This window comes from Cyprinodon tularosa, unplaced genomic scaffold (genome assembly GCF_016077235.1).
Source record: "Cyprinodon tularosa strain WSP-4 unplaced genomic scaffold, ASM1607723v1 ctg533, whole genome shotgun sequence".
NCBI classification, from domain to species: domain Eukaryota; kingdom Metazoa; phylum Chordata; class Actinopteri; order Cyprinodontiformes; family Cyprinodontidae; genus Cyprinodon; species Cyprinodon tularosa.
In genome coordinates, this window is record NW_024039267.1 from 456,336 (window position 1) to 481,510 (window position 25,175).

General features: G+C 39.5%; 1 protein-coding gene across 3 annotated transcripts; it reads left to right on the plus strand.

Moving 5' to 3' along the window:
- Positions 1-2,967: 2,967 nt before the first annotated feature.
- klhl15 (kelch-like family member 15) lies at positions 2,968-23,068 on the plus strand. Of its 3 annotated transcripts, XM_038304425.1 has the most exons (10): positions 3,168-3,222; positions 6,404-6,491; positions 10,036-10,144; positions 10,450-10,588; positions 14,146-14,334; positions 14,419-14,643; positions 16,867-17,028; positions 17,375-17,584; positions 17,765-17,955; positions 18,177-23,068. In XM_038304425.1, exons 3-10 carry the CDS (start codon positions 10,125-10,127, stop codon positions 18,946-18,948), a joined length of 1,908 nt encoding a protein of 635 aa, XP_038160353.1. In that variant the 5' UTR covers positions 3,168-3,222; positions 6,404-6,491; positions 10,036-10,124; the 3' UTR covers positions 18,949-23,068. The 3 variants fall into 3 exon arrangements, with proteins under 3 accessions (XP_038160352.1, XP_038160354.1, XP_038160353.1); XM_038304424.1 differs by lacking the exon at positions 10,036-10,144 and having other exon boundaries at positions 2,968-3,222; XM_038304426.1 differs by lacking the exon at positions 6,404-6,491 and having other exon boundaries at positions 2,968-3,222.
- The last annotated feature ends 2,107 nt before the right edge of the window (positions 23,069-25,175 follow it).

Here is a 25,175-nt window from a genome sequence, read left to right on the forward strand (position 1 = left end):
GTCATCTACCTCTAAAAAATGTATTTAGTATGCTGGCTGCATTTCAGCATTTAAATGATCATTTTAATCAGAAGTTTTAATTTAAGAAAAGTGTTTTTTTTTTTTTTTTTTTTTTTTTTTTTTTCAGATTTTGCAATAGGTTATACACAGATATCAGACAGAATCCAATGCTAGATACAGTGAATATAGATTGATTCAAGCAAAGTGGTTTGATGCATGGCACAATTGGATACTCAGACATGATAGTTCAATCACATTTAATTAATGGGAAAATATTCTACTAAGACTGCGATGGACTGGCGACCTGTCCAGGATGTTTCCCGCATCTCGCCGGTTGACAGCTGGAGGCAGGCAACAGCACCCCTCGCTTGGAATAAAGCAAGACAGAAAATGGATGCATGGATATTCTACTGAGACTTATTTGTCAGATGAACAGAGAGGGGTAGAAAGAAGATTTTATTCATGCAAGAAGAAAATGATCAATTAAGGGTATAAAAAAAAAGTAAACAAATACAGGTAAATAGAATGGAGATGAAATAGAATATCAGACAGAAGAAACACTTTTCTGAATTAGTGTGTTTTTCAACATAAAGATACTTAATCTTACATTGGGTAATAAAGAACTTCCAGCTGTAATATTTATTTCATTCAGCTGATCTCTGAAGAGCGGTAGATCTGTCTTACAATAAAAGTTCCTCATTAACTTAGTAAATGTAACTAGTTACCACCAACCTCTGAAGAGGATGTATTGAATATGCCTTCCATGAAAACACATTAACAGAACTGATGTTATGTTCTGATATTGTCTTTTTAAAAGCTGTACCCCCCCCCCCCAAAATAAATAAATAAATAAATAAAAAATTATATGAATCATCATAAATGAATTATGTCAAGGCAATCTCTTGATGCCTTAAAAGTAAAATGTATATAAATTAAATTGTAATGTTTCCACAAAGGCTGGGCGATATGGACTTAACCGCTTATCGCAATATTTAGTTGTAGTATCATGTTAACGATAAAAGGATCAAAAATGATCATTACCTTTTCCATCTTTTTAGGTAACTTTATGGCTGTAGCTGCCTGCAAAAGCTCAACAGATGCTGCTATTGAAAAACCATACACATTTAAAATGGGCTTCTTCAGGACACCAGTTTCATAAATACTGGGATTTCTTAAAATCTTAAAACTCATGAAGATCTGATCTGTGCTTTTAGCTGAAGCTTCAAAGCACAGATCAAACAGATTGTGTAATGACTTGCCTCTGCATGGTAATTGAAAAGGGAAATAATGCTGTATTGTACATTTTACTTTATTTGATTTGTATCACTAAATATTCCACAGTGAATACATTTAATCAAAGAAAGAAAATAACTAGAAAAGAAAAATGAATAGAGAAAATTAAAAATAAATATTTTGACCAATCTTCCATTTTTTGGGAATTTTTAAACATCATTCATTTTAATTTTAGTCACATTTAATAAATCTCAAAATATTCCACTAAGACTTCTTTTCCAGATGAGCAGGGGGGTAGAACCCAAAGGTTTTACTCATGTAAGAAAGTAATCATCCAAGAAAATGGTCAATTAAAAAATAAATCACATGTTAATAAAATAAAATAAAAAATCAGGGAGAAAAAAACACTTCTCTGAATTAAAGGTTTTTCACCATAAAACCATTCTTTACATTTGGTAATGCATAGATAAGGATGAAGAACTTCCAGCTGTTACGGAGAAAATAAAAAAATAAATATTTCGACCAATCGTCCATTTTGTTGAGAATTTTTAAACATCATTAATTCTAATTTACACTCTTTGATGATTAAAAAATATATATTTCATTCATTAAAATAAAAGACGAGATAATAAAACCATAGAAGTTACAGCTGAAATCGTAAAGAAGGCTCATCATGAGGAGAAATTAACGAAACATGCTCACCCCTGATTTAAACTAATTTAATTAGTCTATAAAATATGGAAGTCCCTTTCTGCCAGATATGCCAAATAGAAAGTCAGAATTATGAGATACAAAGTTTGAAATTCGAATATCTCATAATTATGACTTTTAAAGCCACAATTATGACTTCGAAACTCGAAATTATGACTTTTTATTTGGCATTTTTTACTTTCATTTGGCAGAAATGTATGGAGGCCTGTTTCCGCCAAATGAAAGTAAAAAATGCAAAATAGAGTCATAATTATGAGATTCAACGTCATAATTTCAAGTTTTAAAGTCATAATTATGCGCTACAAATTAATAATTTCGACTTTCAAAATAATAATTAAGAGATTTAAAAAAAATCATAATTATGAGATACAAAGTCATAATTTTGAATTTCAAAGTCATTATTAGAGATACAAAGTTTGAAAGTCGAATATCTCATAATTATGACTTTTAAAGCCATAATTATGACTTTGAAAATCGAAATTATGACTTTTTATTTGCCATTTTTTACTTTCATTTGGCAGAAATGTATGGAGGCCTGTTTCCTCCAAATGAAAGTAAAAAATTCGAAATAGAGTCATAATTATGAGATTCAACGTCATAATTTCAAGTTTTAAAGTAATAATTATGCGCTACAAATTAATAATTTCGACTTTCAAAATAATAATTAAGAGATTTAAAAAAAATCATAATTATGAGATACAAAGTCATAATTTTGAATTTCAAAGTCATGATTAGAGATACAAAGTTTGAAAGTCGAATATCTCATAATTATGACTTTCACAGCCATAATTATGATTTTGAAACTTGAAATTATTACTTTTTAACTCATAATTATGATTTTGAAACTTATGTAAATTATGAAGTTGAATCTTATAGTTACGACTTTCTGTTTGACATTTTTTACTTTCATTTGGCGGAAACGGGCTTCCATAATAAAATACTGTAGATTGTAAAATCTATTTTTTTTTCTCTTTAAACGTAGTGATGCATCGCTCAAAATAGAGGATCTTCGCAGCTCCCTCAGTTCCGCCCAGAAGGGAAATGACGCCGGTGCAGAAGATGGAGTCCGTAAATCCTGTGGGCTGCTGTGCTCCTGTAGCCGTCTAATTCGGAGCCTTGTAGGGGGTCCCTTCGCCCGTCACATGGACCACCGTGGGAACCAGGCAGTCCCCCGCTGCCCTCCTCTCTCCTGATCCCGGAGCCGAACCCCTTACTTCATGTCCGACGGAGCCAGAGCTGCCTGGTCCAAGAGGGGTTGTGGGGATTCGCACCGCCGAGGTGAGACGGTTGGATTTTAGCCGCTAAGCTAAACCCTGTCCCCCCTAATGAGGACTGAGCCGTAGAGCAGCGGGCTGGAAGCAGCTGATGTGGCAGCTAGCCGCTGTGTGGAGCCTTTTGTTTTGGAGGATTGAAATGAAAACAGATCGTTCCTCTTTAACCCACAGCACAGCTGCTTATCGCTCTGAACACAGATGTGACCCAAACACCCACTAACTCAGCTTTAGTGGTGACAGCAGCTGTTCCCTGGAATGCATCCAGCCTCAGGTGTGACTGCACCTGTTCTTATTTTCCACCTTTCATTCAGGGTCAAACCACGTGCTTCCTTTCTGGATTACATTGGTTTTCTGGTTGATAAATGAAACACTCTCATTACTCTTCAAGTTAATATCTTCAGAATGAATTTCTGCCTAATTTATCATTTATATTCTGCCAAATAACAATAGATGTCTCTTTAAAGACAATTTAATAGCCAGTTATACAGATTTCAAATCAATTCGGTGTATTTCTATAGTGCCAATTCAAAACACATGTCATCTCAAGGCACTTTACAGTTCACCAGATCATCCAGTTAGATTAATCTAAAGTTTTCTATCTAAAGAAAACCAGTTGATTGCATCGACTCAATGACATGGATGCAATCCCTCACATTAAGCATGCTTGTAGCGACAGTGGAGAGGAAAAACTCCCTTTTAACAGGAAGAAACCTCCAGCAGAACCAGGCTCAGTGTGAGCGGCCATCTGCTGAGGCCGACTGGGGTTCAAGGAGACAGAAGCAGACATAGAAAAAGAAGCTGTAAAAGGCGACCCCATCCAGGAAACACACAGCCAGGCAGACAAGCTCAGGGCCAGCTCCCATGTCAGAGGATGAAGAGAGCACATCCAGCCAGTCACAGTCAGAGAAACAGAACTACACTGGAAAAACAGCCCAATCTCCAACATCTATAAACAAGGGTGTTGATGGCAGCAGCACAGCTGATATTTCTCTCCAGGATGGAGTCACAGCCAAACAGAAATTTCAACATCAATCATTTTATGACAGCTGGTTCAAAGGAAAGCTATTGAAGATAGCCCAGCTGAGTGATGCTCTTCTTCTTCTTCTTGTTTTACTGGTGACTTGCAACCAAATGGAGCATTATCGCCACCTACTTGATCGTATTTATGTTTCCTTAAGTCCAGTTTGTTGAAGATAAGATGACATGATTTTAAGTACTGTCTTTCTGGATTTATTTGAGAAGATATTTTTAATGTGATTGACGCTCTGATTCCACAGCTGTCGCGTCCTGAGCAAGGATGTGGCGACAGGGGAAAGGAACATCTGTAACCAACATAGCCCTAAGCAGGTGCAGATTGACCGTATTAATAGCTGTAGTAAAAGATGTTTGCCTCAGTTGCTCCGCCTAGACGACATTGATCACAGATAAGCTGTGGTTGGAGATGTTTCATAGTAGCGTTATGTCAGTGTTTAAGGTCCACTTTAAACAAAATACGTGTGCAACAGCATGCATGGGCCCGTTTCTCCCTGTTTAAAATGTGCTGTTCTCATAGCTCATAGAAGCGGGGACTATATAGTGGAGTTTATAGCAAACTGGCTGTTCAGACAGATCACTGCTTTCTGCTCCCCGTTGGTCACATACCTCCTCCTTCACTGCATGGTGAATGCACCATCTTTGTCATTAGTCGCCGCTGTAGGGTAGCGACAGCCTGTGGCGACAGAGGGCCGCTGTGGCAACGAATCCCATGATGCTTTGCAAGGAGAGCTCTCTGTGCAAAGCATTCTGGGACATATCTGTCTCTTCTGAGCCCTTTTCTTCTCATACAATTCATAGACACTTTTTCTCTTATGACCGTCGGCCATTTTCAACGAACTGTGGTGAGAAAGGTGAGCTGACTGTCTGTACCTCTATACCTTTAAAGACAGAAACGCTGAGCCAGGGGTACTTTCTATGTCTACATCTAAACAATACACACATTTAAAGGCAAAAACAGGTTTGTAATTTATTCTAATACATAGGAGGAACTGAAACAGGAGCATTTTCTATGGAGAAAACACAAAAATCAGGTCAGCTGCTAGAAATATTTTAAAACTGAGAGTCAGTTGTACTTCTTTCAAACCTCTGTACCCTACAATCCTATCACGTTGCAGCTGTGTGGTTTAACATCCAAACAGTTTTCACTCTCATACTGATTTAAAGGAATAGTACACCCAAAACATGATTAGCCTTCATTTTGTACTCACCCCCATGCTGAACAACACTCTGGAGTACTTTTTTGATATCTCAAATGCATCTGGAGATCTGGGAGGCTTCTTGCTGTCTGCTGACATTCAAATAATGGAGGTCTATGGCGCCCGGGGCAGAAAGGTCCATAAAAGTCCACAAAAAACTTGTCAATATTCCTCCATACTGATCGTCCAATGTATTCCAAGTGTCCTGAGTGGGTAGCATACAGAATTTACTCGAAACGAAGTCATTTAGAATGTTTTTAGAGCATAAACAGTAGTGTATAGGATTTCCTGAAAGCGCGCACATGCGCGTTCACGACGCTACGGAAACCGCGGCAGACCAAACCAGACGAAAGTGCGCATTCAGCGTCTGCTCTGCCGCTAATGCAAGCGTAGAAGAAGAAATGTGCTGTTTACCTGTGCAAAGAAAGAAACAACGAAAGAAAAATGTCTGAGGACTTCAGTGTTGAGGAAGAGCATGAGTTCTTTGCCGAGCTGAATGCGCTGGTTTGGTCTGCTGGCTTCTGTAGCGTCGTGAACTTGCAGGCGCGCGCTTTCAGGAAATCCTATACACTACTGTTTATGCTCTAAAAACATTCTAAATGACTTTGTTTCGAGTAAATTCTGGATGCTACCCACTCAGGACACTTGGAATACATTGGATGAGCAGTATGGAGGAATATTGACACGTTTTTGTGGACTTTTATGGACCTTTCTGTCTCGGTCACCATAGACCTCCATTATTTGAATGTCAGCAGACAGCAAGAAGCCTCCCAGATCTCCAGATGCATTTGAGATATCAAAAAAGTACTCCAGAGTGTTGTTCAGCATGGGGGTGAGTAGAAAATGAAGGCTAATCATGTTTTGGGTGTACTATTCCTTTAACTTGATGCCAGACGGTGTTATGGGACGCATCAGCATGCCCTGATCTCTCTCTTTCTTTGCCCTTTCTGTCAGAGCCGGGGAAACATAAACACAGGAAATGCGAGCGGCCCCTTAGCGCTCAGCCGTCACAGCCTGTGATCGTTCGCCCAGGCTCTAAAAGGTACGCCCCACCTGGCAACACGCACATCACCCTCTAAATACAAGGCTGCTCATTCTGTCCGTCAGTATTTTCTGATTTCTTTGCTGTTTTCTTTGTTGGATGAAGGGAAAAAAAGGTTTAATTGGTCGTATTTTTTAGGACTGCAACCATATTTTTGTGATTTGAAATTTGTGAAACTGATCATCTGTAGCATAAATGGTAAAAGAAATACTTATTTTTTACTTATGTCTGTGTGAATGTGTGTGTGTGTAACCAGCATATGCAGAATCACCATAAAAGCTTGAGGAACAAATGATTAAAAATGCTTTTTTTATGAGATGAAGATCAATCCTGACCACTTGGCAGAAAAATATGACGTATAAAGGATGCGTTCCCATATGCTGCTCCCCACTCCTGGGTCTCCTGTCCATGCCGCAGCTCCATCTGCTTAGTTCAGCGTAGCCACACCATCCTAGAAGCAGATCAGCAGGCGGAGCTGCTTTAATGACCAACATATCAGAAACAATCGCATAAAAAACCCTACATTAACTACTTCATGAACTTTCAGAGCTGTTTGTTAGTCTGTGGCCTGCTGTTTAAATGATCTGAACATTCATTTTCTCAATTTTTAATGACACAATAAAAGATGTTATTGTTGTAAAACATATTGCTCCAGTTCTAAGGTCACATCCCCTCATATTGGCAAGAAAAAGTGTGATTTATGTCGCCAAACATCCCACAGTGACCACACATAATCATATTCTTCACCTTTTTCAACCCCCAAATGGAAAACAAAAGAAGAAAAATAATTTTGTTGACCCTTTATCCATCCATCCATTTTCCAACACGTGTGGGGTCAGCTGGATCTCCAGCTGTCAATGGGTGAGAGGCGGGACACCCTGGACAGGTCGCCAGTCTATTGCAGGGAAACAGAGGACAAAGAAGCATTCACACACACTCACACCTAAGGAGAATTTAGAGAAACCAATTAACCTAACAGTCATGATTTTGGACTGTGGGAGGAAACTGGAGTACCCTGAGAGAACCCACACATGCTCAGGGAGAACATGCAAACTTTATGCAGAAAGAGCCCGGGCGGGGAATCGAACTCAAAACCTTCTTGCTGCCATGCAGCAGTGCTATCCACTGCTCCACTGAGCAGCCCTGACAATTTATCTCTTATTTTAAATCAAAATTCTTATCACAAGGAGACATTTATCGCGATAAAGATAGAAAAAGTGCCGGCCTCTAATGAATGCACGGCTGGGAAATAAGATGGAGGCGGGACAGAGTGAACCGAGAGATAAATGGTGAGTAGGAGGAATTAAAATAACTATTAGTGGACGGATGTTTGAGAACTACAGGATTACAGAGATAAAGATGACTGGGATGGACAAACGGATCAATGGGATCTGGGTTTTGTCTTATAGTAAGCAGAAGATCTGCTAATCCCAGTCACAACCTGACTTCAGTGTGCATGTCTAATAAATCTACCTGAATATCAGAATCGACTCACACAGCTTTTTTTAATACTGTTTCTTTTAATTTTTTTTTTCTGACATCAGTCCGATGCTCAGGATGTGCTGCTGATATTATTGGACCCAATCTTAGAGCCAATCCAGTTCTAACAAATGTTACACAGATCTCAATTTAAAAAAATATAAAACGATGGATAGCAAATGAAGGGAGCAACAATACACGTTCACATGATCTCCAGGCATGGCTGTTCAATACACTAATTAATCAGCTAACATATGCACGCATCAGCCAATGCAAAAAAAAAAAAAAAACGACCTAGAAATACCTGCTGTAATCGTCGCTTGAATATCATTACATATTGATTATGTTTATCTAAAAATCGTAACCAAACTGTTATTTACAGTAGTAGCCATTTAAAATGTCCCCACTTTCCTTGATGGGTCCTTGGCTGGTCCCCTACGATTCCTTTTTAAACATCAATCTTTGTTCTAAAATATTCTGTCATTATTTGTGGGCATTAAGACCTAAAGAGAAGCATCATGTCCAGGTCAGACTCTGTGATTCAGTGAAAGGGTGGAGTCAGAGTGAAAAATATGCATTAGGGGGTGACTCCAGTGGCTGGGAGTTGGAGGGAACTGGGCTGCTATTCGACTGGGAATGACTGCTCCTGAAAAGTAAACTCTCCCGAACGCTCAGCCCTGTGGAACTCCATAGTAAACTGAAATAAGACGATTAGATGGACAGATTCATTCATAAACACATAGATGTATAAATGTGCTCCTTATTGGTGAAAGAATATATTCTGCAGTCCTTAAAGGAATAGTACACCCAAAACATGATTAGCCTTCATTTTCTACTCACCCCCATGCTGAACAAAACTCTGGAGTACTTTTTTGATATCTCAAATGCATCTGGAGATCTGGGAGGCTTCTTGCTTTCTGCTGACATTCAAATAATGGAGGTCTATGGCGCCCGAGGCAGAAAGGTCCATAAAAGTCCACAAAACTGTGTCAATATTCCTCCATACTGCTCGTCCAATGTATTCCAAGTGTCCTGAGTGGGTAGCGTCCAGAATTTACTCGAAACGAAGTCATTTAGAATGTTTTTAGAGCATAAACAGTAGTGTATAGGATTTCCTGAAAGCGCGTTCACGACGCTATGGAAACCGCGGCAGACCAAACCAGCGCATTCAGCTCGGCAAAGAACTCATGCTCTTCCTCAACACTGAAGTCCTCAGACATTTTTCTTTCGTTGTTTCTTTCTTTGCACAGGTAAACAGCACATTTCTTCTTCTACGCTTGCATTATTGGCAGAGCAGACGCTGAATGCGCACTTTCATCTGGTTTGGTCTGCCGCGGTTTCCGTAGAGTCGTGAACGCGCCGGCGCGCGTTTTAAGGAAATCCTATACACTACTGTTTATGCTCTAAAAACATTCTAAATGACTTCGTTTCGAGTAAATTCTGGACGCTACCCACTCAGGACACTTGGAATACATTGGACGAGCAGTATGGAGGAATATTGACACGTTTTTTGTGGACTTTTATGGACCTTTCTGTCTCGGGCGCCATAGACCTCCATTATTTGAATGTCAGCAGACAGCAAGAAGCCTCCCAGATCTCCAGATGCATTTGAGATATCAAAAAAGTACTCCAGAGTTTTGTTCAGCATGGGGGTGAGTAGAAAATGAAGGCTAATCATGTTTTGGGTGTACTATTCCTTTAAGGGGAAGCTCCAGGATAGATCCTCTGCAGTTTTGATCATTGTTCTTGTATTTTGCTGCTAAAAACATCCATTAATTATTAAAACGGCTTTTTAATCTGCTGAAATGACTTTGATTTAATAAGCTACATGATAATTTTCATATTAAACTGATATCATCTTTTTAATTCTGACTATAACTACCTTCTACACCCTAACATTGTTTTCTGACTGAAATATTTAGCAAGTTTGTTTAGATTTTTATTGAAGCTGTTGTCATTAGCAGACCGGCTGAACATGTGCAGACATGCTCCACCTGCACGTTCAGCCGCGCTGTGACCCGGTAACGTTGCTTTTTAACGCTGTTTTTAACGCTCTGTCGTTCAGGTGATTGACGCTCACAAAAGGGAGTTTGTTAGCATCTACAGGACACAAGGGGCACTGTCCTCTGATTGGCTCGGACAACCCCCTCTGACATGCCCGTGGCCAATCAGAGGTGAGTGTTTGTGGATATTTGTGTGTTTTAATGTTGGGTTTTTGTGCGATCATTGCTGCACATTTCCATATAGAATGAGGCGAGGAGCTGGTAGTTCTCCTTCAGACTGTGTGTCTGTGAAGCTCAAATGTTTGGTGAGCTGGGACGGATGAAGTGCTGGCCATCTCATCAAATATCACTCCAGCTGCTGCAGCGATCACACAAAAACTACCTTCATCTCAAAGAGACCTTTGCAGTTTGTGAGCCCCTGAATTTATTTTTCTCCAGTTTGACTCACTGATGCTTTGGTTTCCTCACACCTTCAGGTGTGTTATGTCGGGGGGAGATGTGGAGGTGTACCTGTCCCAGGTGCATGATGGGAGCGTGTCGTCCGGTTTCCGTGCACTTTACGAAGAGCGCCTGCTGCTGGATGTCACGCTGCTCATAGAGGAGCACCACTTCCAGGTAACCTTGGTATCTGTTAGTAAAACCTGCTGACTAAACTTAGCAGATAAAGTTAGAATATATTAAAATGTGCTGTTTTTCCTTATTGAGTGGAGGGATCGAGGTGTGGCATTGGCTACAAGGCAAATGACAAGTTCACACAAGAGTAAGGAAAGGATGAAAGCAAATTTATTTGTATAGTAGAGTTCAGTATAAAGACAATTCAAAAAGCTTTACATGAATTAAACAATAGAAGGAAAATAAAAGCAGATGGAAATGAAAAAACGAGTAAAACAAACAATTGGACCACAACCTTCAACTAATATTACCTCAGTTAAAGGGGAACACCGTTTCTTTTACATTGGGCCCTTGATTTTACGTTATTACATCGTGTTCTACTCACCCATATGAGTTTTGTGTCATTTGGAGATATTCTGAAGATATTCCGTTAGGTTATATCCAGATAACGTCTTCCTATGGGCATTGAGTTGAAGTATGGAAGCAAATCGTTACCATATTTCAAATGAAAAAGCATTTCTGGAAATGCTTTTTCATTTTAGGAATGTGGCTGCATTGTTTGACTCATAAATGAAATTAGTAATCAATCATCTTATTTGCATTTGCATTTTCTTCAACACTGCTCATCCTTTTACTTAATTAAAATGAAAAAGAAAAAAACATTTGAGATTTATTTTTCAAAATGTACCCCAGCAAATACATGCCAAAATTCAATTTGAAATGTCCATATTGAAGGCACAAGTAGTGTTCTTTGACAAACATAGATGTCTCCAATAAAGCACATTCAAATGAAAATTTGTCTTAATTAAAAGCACTTATCATTTATTGAACAGGATGTAATAATTTCCTATTTAAAGTAATTTCAGAAGTTTGAATTCTGAATATTAGCGGACTTTTCCTTTAACTATGACTAATAGGAACTCAGGCTTTCAGCACTTTTACAGCCTTTTGGGAGTTTTAATGAAGTTAGCTGGAGGATCCATAATCACTTAATCTTGATTTCCTTTTAATCAAAAACCCTATTATAAACAAACAAAAAACCACATTTTTGATTGAAAAATCCCTACTATAAAAAAGGACCTAAAGATCTCATTTAAGAATTGCACATACAATCATTGTTTTTAAAATAAAACCTTACAAAGCAGAAAACCATGTGCAAGGTACACAGTGAGCTTAAGCCTATTGGGAGCTTTAGAAGTCTTATGCTACGTTCACACCTCAAGCAGCAGGAGCAGCAGAAACGTGCATGCTGCTTCATTTTTGATGCTTGTACATGTTCAGCTCTGACGGGTGCATGAAGCATCTCTGCTGCTCTAGCTGCATGATGGAAAAGTTGGTTTGATACACGTTGGGCGGAGCTAACCTATCCTTTCTTTCCCTCTAACAATGGCAGCTATATTTGCTGTGATCAGTGGATAAAAACTAGTTTTAATATGTTTTTCAGTGAGAAAATCTGCCTGAAAACTTAATCAGTGCAGTCAAATCATCCAGATTACCATCCTGCCTTCTAATATTATTTAGCTATTGGAGCCGCTCAGACCCCAACATACCGGCGGTGCGCTGTCACTAGGAATCGTAGCATAACAGCAGCGGGGAGGAAGGATCTGTACGGTGGCTGAGAAGTGCAAAACACATTTACAATTCAAAAACACATTAACAAATAAAAAACAAAATAACATTTGAAGAAACAAAATTATATTTTATGAAACAAATGTATTTTTGAAAAAAAAAAAGTTTAAATTTTTAAAAACAAATTTACATTTTAGGAAACAAATTTACATTTTAAATAAGTTAGATTTTAGGTGAGAGAAAGTTTCATTTTAGAGAAAAAAAAAAAAACATTATAGGGAAACAAATGTACATCTAAAAAAAAATTGACCGTTCGGAAACACTTGTACAAGTGCAAAGACAAAACTGCAAGCGGCAAAACAGTTACATAGCCAAAAACAAATTAACAAAAGACGGCTACACGGAAAGGGAATGTCCCAGTGGCCGGATGTGACGTCACCATTACCCTGACTTGTAGTACAAACAGCTCAATCTGTAGTCCTCCTGCTTCACGTGAAAAGTCAGCGGCGATTTTAGATGGAAAGAATTGCACTGAAGCAGTTTTTCTTAAGTTTACGCTAACCGAACAATGTTTTGCCCTTATTGTGGTCTCTGGAACTTTTACGGGACAAGGACCAGGTGGCAGGACCAAGCAGCAGGGCCGAGCTCAATTCATGGCAGTGGCTGCGTTGCAGCAGTTCCGCTGGTCCTGCCACCTGGTCCGTGTCCCGTAAAAGTTCCAGAGACCGTCCGCACGAAGAACAAAATGGTGTAAATTGGCTGAAATTTGCTCCACAATAATAAAATCACCGCTGACTTTTCACGTGAAGCAGGAGGACTACAGATTGAGCTGTTTGTACTACAAGTCAGAGTAATCGTGACGTCACATCCGGCCACTGGGACATTCCCTTTCCGTGTAGCCGTCTTTTGTTAATTTGTTTTTGGCTATGTAACTGTGTTTTGCCGCTTGCAGTTTTGTCTTTGCACTTGTACAAGTGTTTCCGAACGGTCAATTTTTTTTTAGATGTAAATTAGTTTCCCTATAGTGTATTTTTTTTCTCTAAAATGAAACTTTCTCTCACCTAAAATCTAACTTATTTAAAATGTGAATTTGTTTCCTAAAATGTAAATTTGTTTTTAAAAATTTAAACTTTTTTTTTTCAAAAATACATTTGTTTCATAAATATAATTTTGTTTCTTCAAATGTTATTTTGTTTTTTATTTGTTAATGTGTTTTTTAATTGTAAATGTGTTTTGCACTTCTCAGCCACCGTAGATCTGTGACAGAGCTGCTTTGTGCACCATAGGTGCAGCAGTCTTTCCCTGAAGAGACTTTAGATCAGTTTGATTAACTGATTTCTTTGCTGATACAGATTTGTACAGATTATATTTATCTTCACCAATTATATTAACAACACTTATATTTTACACTTTTTCCAGCTCTGATGTTTTACTTCATTTATTTTTTATATTAGCTACAGAGGTGTCCTCACAATTTGTTTGAGACGATTTGCTGTAAAGCGAGTTATTTCTTATATTTTGAAAGACTAGGACAACATAATGGGGAAGTTTTCATTGTAACTTAAGCATCGCATTTTAGCAATATGTACAGTTAGCACTATTAGCATTAATTACTGTAAACAACTTAGCCATCTTTTAAACAGCCTTTAGAGCAGGCATCCCCAAAGTCGGTCCTCGAGGGCAGCTGTCCTGCAGGTTTTATGGCTTTTGCTGAACTGCAATCATCAGAATCAGCTGTTCTAAAGCAGAGGAACCTCTAAAACCTGCAGGACAGCGGCCCTCTTTAGGGATGCCTGCTTTAGACTGCATATTGTGACTATAGAGGAATAAAAAGAGATGCTACTGTTTATTACAGATAAACAAAAAAGAAGATTGTAATTCTTTTCCTGAAAATGACAATACTTAGTTGGATTCTAACTGAATTCAAATGCATTAGTTTCTTTGGAGGAGAAGTCTTTGAGTTAAATAAGATTTATTGACTCCACTGACAGGCCCACAAGGCGCTGCTGGCCACCCAGAGCGACTATTTCCGGGTCATGTTCACGGCCGACATGAGGGAGCGGGACCAGGATAAGATCCACATGAAAGGGCTGACAGCCGCCGGCTTCGGCCACATTCTCCGATTCATGTACTACGGCGCTCTGGAGCTCAGCATGCCCACCGTCCAGGAGATCTTGCAGGTACCGTCGCATCTATGTTGACCCGTGTTGAGGCGAAACTCTATCTCAGTGCTGACTGAGGAAAAACTCATGCTGTGCCTGCAGGCGGCCATGTACGTCCAGCTGACGGAGGCGGTGGAGTTCTGCTGCTCCTTCCTGCTGGCTAAGATCTGTCTGGAGAACTGTGCTGAGGTCATGCGCCTCCTGGAGGACTTTAGCGTCGGCGTGGAGGGCGTCCAGGAGCAGCTCGACAACTTCCTCCTTGACAACTTTGTCCCTCTCATGAGCCGATCCGACTTCCTGTCCTACCTCAGTCTGGAGAGACTCCAGGTTTGATAGCTTAACATGAAGCTTGATCCATGCGTTTGTTCTGTAACCTTCATCTCTCTGAGGAAGTCTTTTTCTTCATCACATCTATCAAACATGTTTGGCTGTTTAAACAACAGAGTGAAGGAATCCATAGCTTTAAAAGTTTTTTTTTTTCATTTTTCAATTTTATGGACAGTAGTCTGACAGGAAAGGGGTTATGAGAGAGGGGAAGAGACATGCGGCAAAAGACCACAGGTGGGATTCAATGTATGGGTCGTGTGCGCCAACCTACTGCGCCTTCACAGCCAGTTAGTATTTAGTGTGTGATGGAAGTCAGAATTAACATGAGGAGGAACCCCATGAGATGATACACAGGTTCTATCCATTAGAACAATGTTTTTATGCTCTATATTCACCTGCTGATAGATGATTTCACCCAAATAGATGGATCCACTACCATTCAAGCACTAAACTAGTTTTGCCTGTAATGTTATCATGGTCACAAAAAGCTTATGGCAGGTCGTTTTAATTTGTATCAATTTAACTGAATACGTATTTCTGATATCTGAAAAAAACAAAACATTTATACATTTATTAATTGTCAAAATGACAATTTTATATTTTGACTATGAAAAATAGTATTTTAGATATCATAAATACATATTCATTCAAGCTGAGAAATATTAAAACAGCCACTTATAATGTGTAAACATATCCAGGTATGTAAAACTTAATTCTTACCGATACTAGTAGGGCTGGGCGATATAGGAAAAAAAGCTTATCGATAAAAAAAAAATGCATATTGATCGATATCGATAATAATTGAAAAGATTTGAAACCATATTTTATGTGCAGCTCTGCCTGGACTTTTTATAATATTGCTAAATGAGTTAATTTTAAATAAAAACACAAACACAGACTTTGAATTAAATCTTTATTTAACCAACTTTTTTAACCATAACAGAATTGTTTTAAAGAAAAATAACTTAAGAGACCTGAGTTATGTTATTAAATACTGACAAAGAGTAAACTAAAGTGACCAGAAAAGTGACCAAAATAAATATAACAAATAAATGTTTTTTGTCCGACTTGCCATGACTGAAATACTGCCAGACTGCCGAACTACAAAAACCCTTCTTTGAAACAATTTCCTCCGCCTCTCCTTGCTGCGACAGCTTCATGTGCTCTGTGTTGTGATTTGAGAGGGCGGGGCTTTGTGACGGCGTGCCTGGGTCCGCGGTTGTGATTGGTTAGGAGGAAGCAGTGACTAGCATAAACCTACATGCTAGGCTACAATGAGAAGGAAGGAAAACTGCGTTTCTTTTTTTATCGAACTTTTATCGACCCTCTTTTTTTCTATTGCGCCACACGTCTATCGATCGATATATATCGTTATTGAATTATTGCCCAGCCCTACTTACTAGTATAATTTTGTTTTTTTTTACTTTCTGAAATGCAGTTTCTGCTGCAACAATGTAATTTAGAAAATCATCTAGGAATGTGATTCTTACCTGGAAGAATCCAATTTTACTGAAGTAGAAATGGAGAGAGAGGAGAGTGCTTCTAATAAATGTTAAAACTGCCTGCCATAGAGGACTTCAAAGCCACTGATAATGGATTTTCATAATTGTTACGCAAGTGTTCAACTCAGAGTGGACTGAACTAACTCACAGCAGCCATTGTGAATTCAAGAACTCAGAGTTTCCATCCTTAGGCTAGACCAATTTAGAGTTGAGGATTTGAATCTGAGATTTTTTTTACATGCTTATTGAAACAGACCCTGGTATTTCTCTCCAGGATGGTTCATGGCCAAACTGGAACAGACCAGATGAAGCTACTGTGACGAGAAAAGAATAAACTAACAAAGATTGAATTAAGTTGATAGAATGTAGCTAAATAATGAAAGGTGGTCGCTATGTCCTCCAGCAATCTAAATGTATAGCAGCATCAATATAGGAAATAGTTCAGGATAACCCGACTATTTTGAATGGGGTATAAGAAGGTTTGAGTTAAGGAGAAATGTTTGTCTGGACTAAATTTTTTCCCACTGTATCAGGGTTGATTATTGTACCTCGGCCTACCTCCTCTACTCACTCAGACACTAAGCAAACATGACCCTGTTTTTAACTATAAACTTTATCAAAACAGCAAGTTTTTGATTAGTATGCCTCTTTGTGTATATCACCATTTTAAACCAGTTCAGGGGTAGATGATACATCTGTCTGTTCTGTCTTGGTGAACCAGGCCTACCTGAACAGCGACGCTCTGAGCCGCTACCCAGAAATCGAGCTGTACGAGGCGGTCCAGGGTTGGCTGAGACATGACCGGCGGCGCTGGAGGCACACGGACACCATTGTGCAGTCCATCCGCTTCTGTCTCATGACGCCTGCCGACATCTTTGAGAAGGTGAGACCAATGGTCTAAACATCAGGGAGGACTGATGTTTAGAGAAGATCCATCTGGCCAGTGAAAGATATATCAACCTAACAGTGAACGGCCTTGATGAACTCATGTTTTTCCTCCAAATGTTCAAGTGTGAGAAAGTTCTTTATGCAGGGGGTGGGTTGGTTCCCCTGGGGGGAGTGTGTGTTGGGATTTTGTAAGATATAAATGTTAGTACTGAGGTTGCCTCAGTCAGAGCTCCATCTCTCCATCTGAGGACGTTAAATACATTTTAACCTTTTTTCTTGCAATAAATTCTTTTGTCTCAGCCTCCAAACTCCACCAGCTGATATTGATTCTTTCTCCTCAGGTGAAAACATCAGAGTTCTACCGGTATTCCAGGCAGCTGCGGCAGGAAGTGGATCAGGCGCTCAGCTACTTCCATGATGTCAACCAGCAGCCTCTGATGGAGACGCGATCCAACCGCATCCGCTCCGTCCGCCCGCAGACCGCCGTCTTCAGGGGGATGATCGGCCACAGCATGGTGAACAGCAAGATCCTGCTGCTGCAGCGTCCCAAGGTGGCTGAGTCCGCCTTCGTTCCTTTGGCTCCTTCTGGTTCTTTACAGTAGTTCTTATCAGTAGTTGTTCTGACTGTGGTGCCGTGCTGCACCTGTATTAACATGGCTGAATGATGCAGTGAGTCTCTTTGTTCCAGAGAGGCAGTTCTGTTGGTAACCGTTGCAGCTTCTGTTTCTCAGGTGTGGTGGGAGCTGGAGGGTCCTCAGGTGCCGCTCAGGCCGGACTGCTTGGCCATCGTCAACAACTTTGCCTTCCTGCTGGGCGGAGAGGAGCTGGGGCCCGACGGAGAGTTTCACGCCTCATCCAAAGTTTACCGCTACGACCCTCGGCAGAACTCGTGGTTGCGCATGGCTGACATGTCTGTTCCCAGGTCAGACCAATCTCAACTTTGACCTTTTCATCTGGAAGCATAGATGATTTACCTGTTTGGTTTCTACTGTCAAACCGATGTCCTCAGAGGTTCTCCATCCGTTCTGACTGATCTAGGGCTGCAACTACGATTATTTTGGAAATCGATTAATCTGTTGATAATTTTTTCGATTAATAATTAGATAGCCAATTGTTGTCTCTTTATGCTGCCTTGTTTCATAGGTCAGAGTTCGCCGTGGGAGTCATCGGAAAGTTCATTTACGCTGTGGCAGGTCGCACCCGTGATGAGACGTTCTACTCGACGGAGCGCTACGACATCACAGAGGACCGCTGGGAGTTTGTGGATCCGTATCCTGTTAATAAATACGGCCATGAGGGAACCGTCCTAAACGGCAAACTGTACATCACAGGTGGCATCACGTCCTCCTCCACCTCCAAACAGGTGTGTGTGTTCGATCCGGGCCGGGAGGCAGGTGGCGGCGGCGGTGGAGGAGGAGGATGTGGTGGTGCTGGTGGCTTGGACTCTCACAGGACGCGCGCGGCCCGTGGCTCGCTGCTGCCCGGCAACCACGCCAGCTGCTGGGAGAACAAATCCAAAATGAACTACGCACGCTGCTTCCACAAGATGATCTCCCACAACGGGAAGCTGTACGTGTTCGGAGGGGTGTGTGTAATCCTGCGGGCGTCCTTCGAGTCACAGGGCTGCCCGTCCACCGAGGTCTACGACCCGGAGACGGACGAGTGGACCATCCTGGCCTCCATGCCCATCGGGCGCAGCGGCCATGGGGTGGCGGTGTTGGACAGGCAGATCATGGTGCTGGGCGGCCTCTGCTACAACGGCCACTACAGTGACTCCATCCTCACCTTCGACCCCGATGAAAACAAGTGGAAGGAGGACGAGTATCCCAGGATGCCTTGCAAACTGGACGGTCTGCAGGTTTGCAGCCTACACTTTCCAGAGTACGTGCTGGAGCACGTTAGACGCTGCAGCTGAGGTCTGCTCCCCCGCCGCGGCTCGTTTTATACAGACTGTTCCAGAACCGAGGCGTCCCACCGGGTGGGCATGCCCTGATCTTTTAAACCAGAGACCAGCACTTTCCGTAGGGAGAGGAACGGGGCTGCGGCCGCAGAGTCGTTCCTCCTTACCAATGAAGGCAGCCGACCTGCGCTTTTACTAGGCCTCCCATTTAACCAGTCAGTTGAACATTTTCACAACCACCAATTTCTCAGACGGTTAAAGGAAAAAAAATGATGTCAGGGCGGATACAAAAAAAAAACAGGTTTCATTCTGCTGGTTTGTGTTACGGACTGCGTCTATAATCACCAGTAATTCTGTTTAGGCCCGGTCAGGCTTGCTGCAGAAACGCACTGGAAGCGGCCGAGTCCAGCAAATTCACAAGTCACAGAAATCTCCGCTCGCTTCCAGAGGCTCGTACACCAAGATATTTCTTTAAATAGATTAGCAGAAATATTACCACTACTTTAAATCCCTACAAAATTAATATCAATAAGTATAGCACTATATTCGGTAGTGTAGCTGATTGTATAATCCGTCTCCAAATATAAAGAAGCAGTCGGTAGGAAACTATTTAAGGCGTACAACAGATGATGCATCGGATCCTGCTGATGCCGTGGTCTGCCACCAGCTTTAAACTCATTACGGTTCCCTTTTTTTGCTTCCAGTGCGTTCCAGCTTTTAGTCCCAGTTCTGCTCTTTGATTCCAGATATCCAGCGTACTGTGCTCATGGTCATATATAACACTGCATCACGTGTCTTTCTACGCTCCCCTGCTGCCTTCTGTGAAACGGTTTGAAAGTGTGTGTGTGTGTGTGTGTGTGGGAGGGATCCATTATATGATAGATAATACACAGGTTAGGGGCTGAGCTGCTGTACGTTTGATTTTGTTTACATTCCCAGCACTTTATTGGTTCATAATGTGAGTGTAAATAGTGTAGCTTGCACTGTATCGCTGGAGGAATTTCACTGCGTCTAGAATTACTCTCTGAGTTTAAATGAAGGAAAAATGTTCCCTGGTTGAAATAAGATGTGGGATTTTTGGGCATTTCAATAAATCTGGACCTCATTCAAGAACATTTTCTATTAGCAGAATCTCAACATTTATTCTCCACCTGACTGAAATTGTTTTGTGTTTTCACTGCGGGGATAAATTATAAGGGCATTTTTTGAAATGTTCTTTTCCATTGGTTTAACCTAAGGTTTTTCAAAATATCAACAAAATCATCCGTTAATGTCTAACCATTATAATGTTAGATCAATGACCATTTAAAATCTGCTTGATACATGTTTACACTTTGTGATAGAAGCATAACTGTCCACTACAAAATTTAAACCATTGCTTTCTGTCTGCAAAAAAAAAAAAAAACAAGAGCTCATCTACTTTGATTAGTTTTCCAATTGCTTTATTAAAGTATTCCTAATTATATTTTGAAGACCAAAATATCTACCATTTACAAAACATTTTTACTAACAAAGCATATAAGTGAATTCATTGCAAAAATGTGTAAGTTGGTAAATATAACCTGGCTTTAGCTAATGCTAGCCACAGCTAATTCATCATCTGGTTCTGACTTGATTTGCCTTTAATTAAATGAATATACCTAATTCTTTAGTTGACTATATAAAATAACAGAGAAAATAACCAGCATAATTTAATCTTTTATCATTTTAGTTAGCATAGCATAAATTGAAACAAAATATGCCAAAGTTAGCATTAGCAGCTGGTCCCTGCAGCTATCTTATATCGATTTAGCTTTAAACGTTTATTCGTTTTTTTGCTTTTTTTTTGCAAAGAAGTTTCCTCATTGATTAATAGTTAAAAATGTATCAAATAAATGTAAGAATTTAATGTGATTAAATCAAAGTTTTATCATCAGAACAAAGGAAAGATGGTGCGAGTAGAATTGTTACTCTGATAAGCTATTTTATTTCTTTTCCATTATAAACTAATTTAACTGCAAAAATGACTATGTAAAAGAACCAAATTGATATAATTTTCACTCAGTGAAGTTTAAAACGCTAGATAATGGCAGAAAATCTTTTGATAAACCTAGCTTTAGCTTATGCTAACCAACAGTTGGCTTTTATGTGTTTTGAAACTATGAAACAATTTTGTATTTAAAACAAAGAAATTTTATCTTGTTTGGTTTGTAATTGTATTAAATGATTTAATACATTTCTATGAAACCAATATAGCTGCAGAAAAAAACCAAACAAATAAAACATAACAGCCTCAGTTCCAGCTAACTGCTGTTAGCTTTCACACTACTCTCCTCAAATTAGCTGATTACGGGTGTTTATAACTTACAAGAAAAAGCACAAAAATTGTTTAAATAGGTGTAGTTTTAAAGGATTGCATCTGAAAAAGAAAGAGAACAAAAAGGTTGGCATGAGATTTGTATGCTTTACAGTACAATTTAACTTGCATATTTATGAAAATAAAACAAGCTGCTTTAGCTTTAGCTAGCTGCACTCAGGTTAGCAGCTGCCTTTCACTTGACTAGCTCTATAACCGTAGGATATTCTTTCCTGTAAAACATGTTAAAATTTAAAATAAAAACAACAAAAATGTAATCACCATTATCAAATACTGTAACTGTGCTTAACTTATGTAGAGACTTGTGTTGTTTAATGACATTTAAATTACATGAAATATGAGATATGGGAAAAAGTTTAATTCAAATTAGCTTTAAAATTGTCCACACAAAGGTATTTAGGTTGATATCTTGATTTATTTCAAATGAGGCATTTTATGCTGGTGAATAGTCTAATATTTTCATATTTTAATTTATGATTGTTTATTTGGTTGGCGTTTTGGATACAGCTGCTTAGTACTTTGGGTCAGTTTTATGTTTGTGCGACTTGTTCAATAAATGAAACATCTTTATTAAGAAACAGTTAAATGTTTGACTAGTTGAGTGGAAGAAAATAAAGGATTTAGCATTTTTTTCACCAAAAGATCTGAAATTCAGACCTTGAACTTCTTTTTCAAACAGTTTTCTACGTTAAAATGTTCTTGTTTGAGGTCCATTGGTAATTAACCTCTGCTAATGATTACCAGCCTTTATTTCAACAGATTCTGTAGGTTTTTACTGACTGAGAGCTGTTTTCATTTCAGACCAAGTTATCTTTAGCACTGTTTTCTTTTTTTTTTAGATTTAATCCCACTGCTGTCTTAGAATAAAGCTTGCACGTTTGAACAGCCTAACACCTTGATTCAATAAGCCACGTAGCTGTGTTTGACGACCAGCTTTATTTTAGTTTTGCGCTGTGAAAAGGGCTAGAGCAAATAACGATGCAGTCACATCTGTCCGCTGCGTATTTATTTATTTTATGAAGATGTTGGTTTTTTTCCCCCTGAGCTATGCAGTAACAGTATTAGGAATGTTTCATTGAAAGCCCGGTTCTGTTCAAATATTTTTGTACGTCGTCTTCCGTCCTTTGCAGTTTGGCATCTCCGTCCCTGCAGTGCATGTGATCTACAAGTGGATGCTCCCGTTTTTTTAGTTCATTGTTTTGTAAAGGGTCAGTAAAGTTAGCGAACTGGAAAAGCATAAATGCAGATAACTCTTCAGTACAACTTATTTGCTTACCGTAGTCTAGGTGTGAATTATACATCAGGAATTTTGGAGTAAACATTCTCTGGTTCTGAACATTTCAAATCATCATTTGGGTGCTTTTATTCATGCATTTATTTTTATACAAACATTCCTGAGTGTTTCATCCCTTTACATTTCACATTCATCACAGTTTCTGCAGCTGGTTTAATAAAAAGCCCATAAACCATGTCTCTGTCATTACAATGCTCGGTTTCCATGTTGCTGTTTGAAGAAGAAACGTGTAACCAACAGAGTCCATCTGTCCCTGTCTGAGGACCATGCAGACACAGAGCAGCATCCTATAGTCCACCAGTCTCTAGCCGGTCACAAGGAAAATGGAAGAGAGGATGTTAGAAACAAAAACTCACAATGCTTATTCAACTGTCTGCAGGGGGAATCGATAAATCTGAATAACATATCTTACTCTGAGTAGAAACTCTTTGGAAACGATTTGTAACTTCTTTCCAGAAATAAATGTTCATACTGGTCAAGCTGTACCTGTTTACCTGTCTTTTCTAATGGTTTAATTCATTTTTAAGCCATTTGTTGATTATATCTAAAAGATTTAACCATTAAATATTTACTTTTATGGATTTATCTAGTTATAATAAGGGACATGTTATTATGTAACTCCAGTAGTTTTTTTTTTGTTTGAATTAAAATTCACAAAAATGTCCTAATCTTTCAACCAATCAGAAAAGCGATCAGGTTTAGACTCTAACATAGTATTTCTAATTCTGTTCCTACTGCTCAAAAAAATAAAGGGAACAGTCAGATCTGAATAAATTAAATGTTCATATTGAATAATTTGTTTTGTACAAAGTTGAATATACTGACAACAAAAATCATCATATGGAAATCCAATTTATTAACCACTAGAGGCCTGGATTTGGAGTTGCACGCAAAATTAAAGTGGAAAATCCTACAATCTGATCTAAGTTTGATTTAATTTCCTTAGAGCAGGTCAGAATGAGGCTCAGTATTGTGTGTGGCCTCTATATGCCTGCATGAACTCTCTAAAACACCTGGGCATGCTCCTGATGAGGTGACAGATGATCTCCTCAGGGATTTGCTCCCAGACCTGGACTAAAGGGTCCACCTACTGGACAGGTCAGTGGTGCAACATGGGTTCAGGTCTGGGGAATGGCCAGGCCAGTCCATAGCTTCAATGCCTTCATCTGACACACTTCAGCCACATGAGGTCTAGCATTGTCCTACATTAGAAGGAACCCAGGACGTTTAAAGCCAAACGACACCCATTCCGAAGGGGTGGACCTATTGGTCCGTTCCAATTTTTATCTTTTCTAAAGGATTTGTTGGGCTAATGTATAAGAGCCTCAAACTCAATGCTATTTCGAATTGAAAAGTCTTTGTGGATGGGAAGGGAAACGTCTTCAAACTTGGAAACAGAGTCACTTTCCATCACTTTCCATGGTTTCTCCAGACTTGCATGTTATGAACCCGCTTTCCTCTGTAGAATGGTGAATTTGCCAGTCCTGTTCTCTGGTAAATACCAAGCATCCTGCATGGTGGTGGGCTGTGAGAGCAACCCACTTCTGTGGATGTCAGGCCCTCATACCATCCTCATGGAATCATTTTTTTTGTAACTATTTTTGCCAACACATAGACATTTGTGGCCTGTTGGAGGTCATTTTGCAGGGCTCTGGCAGTGCCCCTGTTCCTGGTGGAGGTAGCAGTCCTGCTGCTGGGTTATTACCCTCCTACGACATTCTCCATGTCTCCTGTTGTACTGTTGTACTGTCTCCAGCCTCTGGATACTTCGCTGACAGACACAACCTTCTTGCTACAGCTCGCATTGATGAGCCATCCTCGATGAACTGCTCTACCTGAGCTCCTTGTGTGGGTTGTACAGTCCGTCTCATGCTACCACGAGTGTGAAAGCACTAATATTCAAAAGTGACCGGATCATCTGCCCGATGTCTTGATAATCCCCAATAATTTCCATATATTGTCCATTCCATTTGCACAACAACATGTGGGATTGATTGTCAATCAGCATTGCTTACTGAGTGGGCAGTTTGATTTCACAGAAGTTTTATAAAAGTTGAATTGTTATTTTTACAGGTTCTCTTTATTTTTTGAGCAGTGTCTAAAGCATACTCTGTTTTAAATTGACTTTTCACTTTTAAAAGTCTTTAGAAAAACGTTTGTTTGGTTTTCAATTCTGACTAATTCATATAAGGATAAAATGTACAACAAAAACTTTCTAGAATAGAACTGCAGTCATGGTTTAAAATTGTGATTGGTTGATGAGGCGCCATGAAGTCTTTCAACACATTGCCAAATTATTGATGCTGTGTCACTCAATACTGACACCTGCTTGCTGGACCTTTAAAATCCCTACATGCAGCCTGTTTGACAGATTAAACTGATACTGATTAGATTCAGTTCCAATTCAGTTCATTTATATAGCATCAATTCACAACACATCTTCATCCTGTCAAAGTTTTCTACCTAAGGAAAACCAGTTGATTGCATCGACTCACTGACTCTGATTCAATTACTTGGTACAACAATATAATCTTTAATTTTAGAATGGAATTCAACTTCATTGTCATTACACTGTCACAAGCACAGAGCAAT